At 39.7% G+C, this 10,357-nt stretch overlaps 1 protein-coding gene across 1 annotated transcript in view; it reads left to right on the plus strand.

Annotated features, from left to right (window-relative positions):
* Positions 1-5,413: 5,413 nt before the first annotated feature.
* Positions 5,414-10,357, plus strand: part of LOC308687947 (B-cell receptor CD22-like) — a gene marked incomplete at its 5' end in the record, with an annotated part of 69,928 nt that continues 64,984 nt past the window's right edge. The window contains 2 exons of the mRNA XM_081360765.1: positions 5,414-5,687; positions 5,786-6,034. Coding sequence (XP_081216891.1) covers positions 5,414-5,687; positions 5,786-6,034 — 523 coding nt within the window. The remainder of the gene's footprint in view (positions 5,688-5,785; positions 6,035-10,357) is intronic.

Genomic DNA, 10,357 nt, shown 5'->3' on the forward strand with positions numbered 1-10,357 from the left:
AACGACTGGCTATTCACATGCTATTCATATGGTTTCAGTCACTAATTTATTTTCTCAAAGTTCACCCTTACATTCTAAACTGTTTTAAATGCATTTCTTGAATAAAGAAACATTTCAGTAAGCGTTCAAAAAATAATAAAAATATAACTTCTAGGTGGCAGGTGCACCTAGGGCTAGCTAGCATGTTAGCTTAGCACACCATCAATACACGACAATTTATGAGATTAAAACCATGTTTGTGCTTATAAACTTACTTTATAAAGCAAATCGAGTATTTTAAATAATTTTCTGTGATCTAATTTGGCTTCAGATAAAAAAATCAGACAGAAAATATACTATTGTATACTGTTCTGCACAATGATAGTCTATATAGATTAGCATTACATTATAAATATAATCTATTATTATGGAAATACCTGGCATGGATTGAAAAACACAGGTAACTCAAATATCATAGCAAACATGTTTATTGTCTTCAAAACGACTGTTTCTCCATGTTACAGCGCGATCTGTTGTTAGCTGTGTGTGTGTTCGAGGCTTCCTGGATTGTCACATGATTATGGCACTTCTTCATGTTCTAATACTGTGCACAGGGCGGCGAGGGCGCCCTCATGCTATTGGTATGAATTGAAAACGCATTAACAGAGTATACAAACGCTCATAATGATTACATCGACGCATTTGGGTATAAATTCAATAAATATTATTCCTGTCTATAGAAATCTGATGTAAACCTATGAGAATATATCAATATTTCTCCAAATCTGCACATTTTTTAGCTAAAAGCCCGGAAGGACGTTGTTTTGTGTATCGCTGTCATGACGACGGCACGGGAGTTTTTTTATGAATGAAAGCGGCTGACGCGCATAATTCATATCAAAGGTATCGACTCATTTTTTCATTTCATAACTCCTGACACAAATTAAGAAATAACTGTCGCTATAAGTTTCTCAGAATACAATAGTGGTCAAATTCTGAAACTTGAGTCTTATATCTTTGTAATGATGTATAGTTTGTCAAGGTATAACATTAAATCTGATAGTAACTTTGAACTATTTATAAAAAAAACCGCTTCAGTGCGCCCGCGCTCTGGCAACGGTTAACAGGTTAACCAGTCGTTGTCTTGGGGCCCCAGGCCAGCTCGGGTTGGCAACACTGCTTCTTCTTCCCAGACGTCTTTGCATCTCCCGCGAACGCGCCGGAAAAAGAAAAACCCGTCAAAATAAAAGTCCCCATAGAGAAAAATACCTCTGTTACATAGGCATAAATTTAGCTTACACATTAATCCAAATTATCATACGCCTGTTTAACCGAAGCTAATTTGGGTGTGTTTCTCCATCCCCAATGTCACTTCTCTGTCTTTTACGGCCGTGACGAGAACGTCTGTCTCCTCGGGTGTGAACCGCTCCTGGCGCGCGCCTGGCAAATCCACCATTATAATATCAATCCGCCATGGAACAAGCACACCTGCTCTTAAAGGGAATGTGAGATGAATGAGAGAGCTACTTCAGACCAACCCATTTTAGATTTGCGTCGGGCGCAAGAGTCATTTATCCCGCCGGTATAATAGCAACAGCGCCCAAGATCTGCCCACAAAGTTACTTGCGTTTCGCGCTTGATACTTGCGTTTCAGATCGTTAAAATAGGGCCCCACATTTACAAGCGCCAAAACAATATTTATTGTTTTAATTTCGTAATAAAATTGAAAGAATCTGAGAGCTGAGAATTTGTTTCATATTAAAAGTAATCTGCTCTGTCTCGTCTGTCGGTGTCAGTGTCCTCTTTGCTTCACGATTTTTCTCTGCATGAGAAAATGTGTGTGTGGCGTGAGAGTGTGTGAAACGTGTCGGCCCTGCCCTAGCACTAGATCGTGAATATCTTTTGTTCATGTTCTCGGAAGTGAATGTGTATATTTTAAATATTTATTTAGTCATATTCCAGGATTTACAGTTTTTCTGAATTGCTAAAACACTAAACCCACTTCTCTGAACCAAATTTTCAATAGCCTAAACCAATTTGTCAAATAAATCACTCTTTCTGTAAAACATTAAGTTCAGAACGTTAAAACACTGTTTGCAAATCTCATGCACTCTTTTTGCAAAACTCTAAACACATTCTCACTCACTAAAACACATTGCTCACTGTGATGCACTTATGTTTCAACTACACAGTAAAAACCCCAGTGTTAAATCAACACTGCTCAGAGCACATATGGTCCCACTCTACAGAGTGTTAAAATTAACACTGAAGCAGTGTTGAAGTTAATGAGGTAATTAAGTTAACACTGAAGCAGTGTTAAAGTTAATGAGATAATTAAGTGATTAATTAAGTAATGATTGGCCATTAGTGGTGACACCTGATGATAACAAGCAGACTCACTGAAGGAAAGTGAAACAAGAACAGAAAATAGAGAAACACAAGAACTACTGACTTCGAGCCATTATTGCACTTATTATTTTACTAGTTTGACTTTATTTCTGTCATACATCTACACACGGTCTTATTTAGATTTAACAGAAATTTAGATGGTAATGTTTTATGGAATGTTTCGTTTCATGTCACCATTATGGTGGTCAGTGGTTGCTTTAGTTGGGCTCTTGACCCTTTCCTTTTTAACATTAGTATTTTTCTGGCTGTTCCAACTCTGTGTTTATAGAGCATATGTGCTGTGGCAAGAGAAACTATTACTTTGGCTGTGTTTCCTGAAAGCATTGCAAGCCTAATTTGATCGTATAAACCATTTGTTGCAGTTGGTCTGTTATTAAGTTAGGCTTAAGATGCTTTTGGAAATGCAGTCCTGGTTATGATTTGATGATGAAATTACTAGTGGCCTGATTCAATGATGGCACCCATCATTATAAACTGATTATCCACATGTTTTATTAATTTTTCACAACAGTAGTTACTTCTAGCAATGTTTTAATTATCTGGAAGTTTTACAATCACACAAAGACATCAAGAATCTACATATGAATCTCAACAATGGTCACAATCAAACAAATGCTTCATGTTGCAGTGCATGATGGGAGCCACCAATCAGAACGCATCAATGGCTGACATCATGCATTGCAGCATGAATAAATTATGCAGCTTAATTGTCCTGTAATTTCCATTGTTTGCTTTTATTTTGCTATTGTTTTGTTCTGACTTTAGTAGCTTGTTTTGTGATGTTCAGAGTTGATCTGTTTGTCACTAGTTTGTGTATTGTCACCATTGTTGAGATTCATATGCTGATTCTTGATGTCTGTGCGTTTAAACACAATAACTTTTTAGCACAAAGTATTTTCAAAATTTTTCCTATTGCTGTTGGATCTCAAACTGTAGAATCTCAGGACTAGAATCACCAATACTAAAACGAGACATCAAGCATATAGTCAAATATTTAGACTCTGAATTACATCAGTGAATCAGGACACTACATGATGATAATGCTTTTATCATCAAAACATATTCTGAGCAGATCATGTTTTCTCTTATAGTAACAAATGTGCTTTATAAACACAATGTTGGAACAGTCAGAGAAAAACTTATATTAACAAAATGAAAAGATTCAAGAGCCCAATTAAAGCAAACACTGACCACCAAAATGGTAACTTGAAAAGAAAAATTCCATAAAACATTACCGTCTAAACTTCTGTTGAATCTCAAGAACTTTTGTCGATGTATGACAGAAATAAAGTCAAACTGGTAATAATAAATGCAACAATGTGTAATGACTCAAAGTCAGTTGTAGTTCTTGTGTTTCTCTTTTTTCTGTTATTGTTTTTTATCTTTCCATCAATGATTCTGCTTATTAACATCAGGTGTCACCACTAATGGCCAATCATCACTTAATTAATCACTTAATTATCTCATTAACTTCAACACTGCTTCAGTGTTAACTTAATTATCTCATTAACTTCAACACTGCTTCAGTGTTAATTTTAACACTCTGTAGAGTGGGACCATATGTGCTCTGAGCAGTGTTGATTTAACACTGGGGAATTTACTGTGTACAACACAGTTGTTATCGTTTACACACAACGACTCAAAATTGTTCACACTTATTTCTAATGATGAGAGGAAACCAACTGTACAAAATACAAGACAGTTTAAAGTGCCTAAATTGACTCAAAATGTTGCATTGAATGTTGAGAATAGTGTGAGTTAGAGGAGGAAGAGTGTGAGTATAAGAGGAGGAAGAGTGTGAGTATAAGAGGAGGAATAGTGTGAGTTATAGGAGGAAGAGTGTGAGTATAAGAGGAGGAAGAGTGTGAGTTATAGAAGGAAGAGTGTGAGTATAAGAGGAGGAAGAGTGTGAGTATAAGAGGAGGAAGAGTGTGAGTTAGAGGAGGAAGAGTGTGAGTATAAGAGGAGGAAGAGTATGAGTATAAGAGGAGGAAGAGTGTGAGTATAAGAGGAGGAAGATTGTGAGTATAAGAGGAGGAAGAGTGTGTGAAAGAGGTGATGAACGAGGAGGAGGAGGAAGAGGAAGGTGTGGAGAATGTTGTCAAGGCTGGATCTGCTTCAGGGTTTTCCTCTTCTCCTGCAGAGATGATATTCTCCGGCAGGACCGACATGAAGACGTGAAGCTGAAGCAGAATAAAACTCTCTCACTGACCTTGATTCTGCAGTTGCTCAACTCTTCTGACTGTACTTTACAGTAACATGCTTTTCATTTAAAGTTTTTTACTGTAACCTTTTGGGCTTCTGCAGTTGGTCACTGTATTTCACAGTATGGAAATGCTGAATATACAGACATTCCATACTATACAATATTCAGTGCAATACTATACAGTACTTGCAGTGCATACAGTATTTATTCACTCACCACTGTCAGGTGTCAGTACTACTTTATTACGTAATTACAAAATTTGTTTACTTTGTTACAATATATAAATACATATTTCTCCTGTAACCGCATGCTTTGGATTCTGTGTTCTCCATTCTTCATGTAGTGTCTAACGAATGATCTGTAGTGTTTCTAATATTGACTGATGTGTGTAAGATCTGAAAGCATTGTTTGATTTTGCCAGAAGAGTCAGAGATTCTCTGAATGAGTTTTGAACATTTGCTTTTGTGTTTAAGGTTTTGAGAAAGTGAGTGATGGTTTCAAGAAATGTGTTTTAGCAATTCAGAAAAACTGTAATTGTGCAGCTTGTTGTTTTTGGCTGATTTCTTGGTTCTCTCTTCACTCCTCTGTCTAAAAGTAATTCACACTGAGATTATTTATTTACATGTATCTTATATTTCCTGTAATGAGTCGCTGTTTTCATATAGTAATAAAGTATTGTCATGTTTTCATGGCCCAATATAACAGATAAAACAACATTTACAGTTTGATGAATTCTGTGTTTCAGGGGTTTCTGGTTATTATTGGGGTGTGAGTTACAGTCCTTCACACATATGTGCACTAGATGACTCAACAGTGATAATGAGATGCACTTATAAATACCCTACTGGATATCAGATCATGAAAGTGTTCTGGACAAAAGGCCCAATTCAAAGGGGTGTTGAGCTTCTAGATCTGTCTAATGACACTGAATACAGTCAGAGGCTTCAGTATCTGGGAGATAAACAGCAGAACTGCACCGTCAGACTGAGTCATGTGACACTGAAGGATTCACACATGTACTATTTCAGATTCATCACTGATAAAGATGGTGGAAAATATGTTGGTGATCCAGGAGTGACTCTTACTGTCACAGGTGACTTTGATGAGGTTTATCTCTTCTTCTGTGCATTATGTTGAATAATAATCAGTGTATGACCGCAGCACTAGATATAATGTGTGTGTTGTGTTCAGATCTTCAGGTGGAGTCTCCTGAGAGAGTGACAGAGGGAGATTCAGTCAGTCTGAGATGTAAAAGCAGCTGCGCTCTGACTGACAGAGCAACATTCATCTGGTACAGAAACTCACAGCCATTAACTGAGAGAAGAGACAGAATCAATGAACTCCTGCTGCAGTCAGTCAGAAGAGAGGATTCAGGCAGATATAGCTGTGCTGTAGACGGACACACTCACATCTCTCCTGCTGTTCAGCTCAGTGTCATGTGTGAGTACAGATTGACTTTTCAAACATTACAAAGAATAAATATCTGAATTTATGATTTATAAAAATGTTTTAACCACTATTTTTAAGACTGCCCCTCCCCTACACCCGTGGGACACTTGCCATTATACATTTATAACAATAATATCTTAGTCTAAACCTAAAGTAATCTTGACAAACTATAAAGCATTTGAAAGCTAACCTCTGCTTGGAGACAGCCTTCCCCTTCTGCTGGCCTCCATAACAAACAAAGAGCTGATCTGAGGTCCTGAAGCTTTGCGTTCTGTCTATATAAACCCGGAGGGCCCGGACGGGACACAGAAAAGCTAGGGCTGGGTCTGCCTCCTCCTGGGGCAGCGCTTGCAGGTTCACCACCTGGTCCGCGAAGGGAGTGGTAGGAATCTTGGGCACATATCCGAGCCGGGGTCTCAATATAACATGAGACAGGCCAGGCCCGAACTCTAGGCACGATTCGTCGACCGAAAAAGCTTGCAGATCCCCTACCCTCTTGAAGGAAGCCAATGCTAACAGGAGCGTTGTCTTAATGGACAGGGCATTAAGCTCAACTGTCATCAAAGGCTCAAAAGGAGGACTTTGGAGTGCTCTAAGCACTAAAGTTAAGTCCCAAGAGGGTACAGGGTGCAAATTGCGAGGTGGATTTAGCCTCCTGGCACCCTTGAGGAATCTGATGACCAGGTCGTGCTTCCCCACGGACTTACCTTCAACTACATCGTGATGTGCGGCTATTGCGGCAACATGCACTTTGAGGGTGGAGGGAGACAGCCTTCGCTCCAACCCGTCCTGTAAGAAGGAGAGCACGACTCTGATCGGGCAAGTTCGTGGGTTCTCCCCGTGGGAAGAACACCAGCCGACGAACAGGTTCCACTTCAGAACATAGAGGCGCCTCGTAGAGGGGGCTCTGGCTGAAGAGATGGTATCTACCACTGCCTGTGGCAGGCCATCTAGAACCTCCGTGTCCCGTCCAGGGACCAGACATGGAGTTTCCAAAGGTCTGGACGCGGGTGCACTAGGGTGCCCCTACTCTGAGAAAGTAGGTCCCTCCTCAGAGGAATCGGCCAAGGAGGGGCTGTCGCGAGGAGCATGAGTTCTGGGAACCAAGTCCGGGTTGGCCAATACGGGGCCACCAAAAGGACCTGCTCCTCGTCCTCCCTGACCTTGCACAAGGTCTGTGCAAGAAGGCTCACTGGGGGAAACACAAATTTGCGTAGGTCCCGGGGCCAGCTGTGTGCCAGGGCATCCGTGCCGAGAGTTCCCTCGGTCAGGGAGTAAAACCACTGGCAATGGGTCGTGTCCGGAGAGGCAAACAGGTCTACCTGTGCGGCTCCGAAGATTCGCCAAATCAGCTGGACCACCTGGGGATGGAGTCGCCATTCTCCCGGAAGGGGAGGCTGACGTGAAAGCTCGTCGGCCACATAATTGAACTCCCCTGGGACATGAACGGCACGAAGCGACCTCAGGTGCTTCCGACTCCATAGGAGAAGGTGGGAGGCGAGTCGCGACATACGACGGGAGCATAGACCACCTTGTCGGTTGATGTACGCAACGGTCGCAGTGCTGTCCGTACGGACCAGTACGTGCTTGTGTTTGAGAAGGCCCTTGAGGCGACACAAGTCGGCTTACCTCTTAAGTCGGTTGCCTACTGCTCACTCATACAAAAAAGTGCAGTTTATTTAGCCACTTCCGTACAACTTGCCAAGTCAGTGATAGACAGAAATCAAAAGGTCTTCAGATGATGTGCCTACTGTTCCGTTCATATGTGCCTTTAGTTTGACCTACCCTAACTAAGATTTGCGGTAGCACCAGCCTCCTCATAATCTACTAAAATAATGATTTCAGGAGAGTCCAGACTAAATCAAATATAACATTTTATTTGTCAGGTAAAAATGTATCATGCCAATTACACAAGTAAATGATTAAAAGCCAATTCATAAATAATAAATACATGACATCAATGACTCAAAGATGACTCTAACAGTAAGCAATGCATTCCTGACAGAGACACACAGTGGTGTGCGAGTGTTTTCCAATGGGAAACAGCACTGTATGGGGGGTGTTCCTGGTTACAGGCTCCCAAAGTCTGCTCTGTCACCTAGCCTTAAATACCCAGACCAGAACAAAAGGGTTAAACAAATATTGTTTAGAGTTGTTTTGGGTCAATCCATGTACCCCAGGGGGTAACACCTGGTTTCGGGAGATATCTTGAAGGGACATCACTGAGGACCTCACAAGTTTTCAATCTTTCTCATTAAACCAATGACTGCAATGAAATTAAGACCAGTTTACCAATTGCACTGAGACACTTAAAATGATACCAAACATGAAAAGGAAAAACAATAGATTCACAAGATACGTCATATGTGATATATAGAGATTCTTAGTGAACTTTTGGTGACTTGAGGAGGGAGAGGGGGATGCATATAAACAATGAGATAAGTTTGGACAAGACAATGTCCTTTGCTCTCGATCTTCTGTCCAGGGTGAGTTTTATTGCTTTATTGCAGGATGAGTTTTGTCTTAGCAGGAAAATCAGTTCTTACAGAACAGACAACACATCGATATGTGTACATAAACTGTCAAGGTGATCTACAAGCCATTGCATGTCGCAACTCGCCCGCCATCACCACCTCTGGAGTCAGAAGCGACTCTGGTCAGTGGTCAGCCCCTGTGCTAGACTGGTGCCCATATGTGGTGATCCTATATGTGTGTTCTTCCACGGGTAAATAGACTCAAAAAATAATTCACTGTCCTTGGAGAAATGTAGGATCTTCTAAGTTTCTACCATTCAGTTTTGAACTCAAAGTTAAAGGGTTATTTATTTACTTATTTAATTAATTAATTAATTTATACCATCATAGTGAAAATGGCAGAACAGTGACAAGTAGGCGTTAACAAGTAGGAACCGCATTGATTGACTTCTCTGTGTAAAGCCCTCTCCTTCTCCAAGGGTGCGGGGGATCAGGCGGTTTACATGAGGCGCTGGAAGACAGTGTTTGTGGCGTTTTTCTTAGGGATTCCGATTCATCAATCACTGACGTAACTCATAGTGATGACTGAATGGGAACGTCTAGGTTACTAATGTAACTCCTGTTCCCTGAAGGAGGGAAGGGAGCCAAGGGGGAAAAGACGTACAATTAAATATATTAAAAATGTACTTGAGTATTTTTTTAGTACAATACAAATATACTTTAATACATTTTTAATACATTTAACAGTACGTCTTTTTCAACTGGGAGAAGTTACGTCCCGTTGCCGTTGAGCACCACTCGGCTCCTCTGCGAAAACTTGGTGAGTGTCTCTGATCGCTTCCATTATAACCACAGCACGGGGTGTGGTCTACGATGCAAATCTCACTCGACAATGTCCATTGGACCGGTTCTGTTAAAACTCGATGATGATATGTTCTCAGGCGCGATCCAAATTCGTCAGTAATGCAATGTCTCGGTTCCCTCCTTCAGGGAGCAGGGGTTACATTAGTTACCTAGACGCTATTTGCAGTATAAATATATTTTAATTTTTGATTGAAATTATTGCTAGGGACAAATCAGTGGTCACTGATTTATTAAATAACAAATAATTTTCTATCCTTGCAACCTTCCTTTGAATCCTACAGGGGGTGGAACTGAGACACGAGGAAAGGAAACGAGGATACACAAATAAGAAATGAGAAGCGCCCTATTTGTATATTGGAATATTCTTGATCACTGGAGCGTCGCTTCAAAGCGTCAATAGCTGCGATCAAGGGATCTGCCCTTATGTTGTTAAAGTTTGGTTATTTAAGAAATTCATACATAATAAAGATAAAGCAAGATGTCCTGTTGATAAATGTTTGATATATAATTTATATAAACTGCAAAGGTAAAGCATGAATAAAAACTAAAAAAAAAGTTTGTTGAGACAAACTTTAAGTTGGCTTGAGAAAGCCTGACCAGAGAGTTTGAAGAAGTTTAAAGAAGTTAGAAGTTTAAAGTAGGTTAAAGTTAGATTGATAAATTAGTTTTTAGAAAGAAAGAAAGAAAGAAAGAAAGAAAGAGAAAGAAAGAAAGAACGATTAGTTAGAAAGAAAGAAAAAAAGAAAGAAAAAAGATTAGTTAGAAAGAAAGAAAGAAAAAAAGAAAGAAAGAAAGAAAGAAAGAAAGAAAGAAAGAAAGAAAGAAAGAAAGAAAGAAAAAAGATTAGTTAGAAAGAAAGAAAGAACGATTAGTTAGAAAGAAAGAAAGAAAGAAAGAAAGAAAGAAAGAAAGAAAGAAAGAAAGAAAGAAAGAAAGAAAAAATATTAGTTAGAAAGAAAGAAAAAAAGAAAGAAAG

The sequence above is a fragment of the Scardinius erythrophthalmus genome (assembly GCF_964197995.2).
Source record: "Scardinius erythrophthalmus genome assembly, chromosome: 3".
NCBI classification, from domain to species: Eukaryota; Metazoa; Chordata; class Actinopteri; order Cypriniformes; family Leuciscidae; genus Scardinius; species Scardinius erythrophthalmus.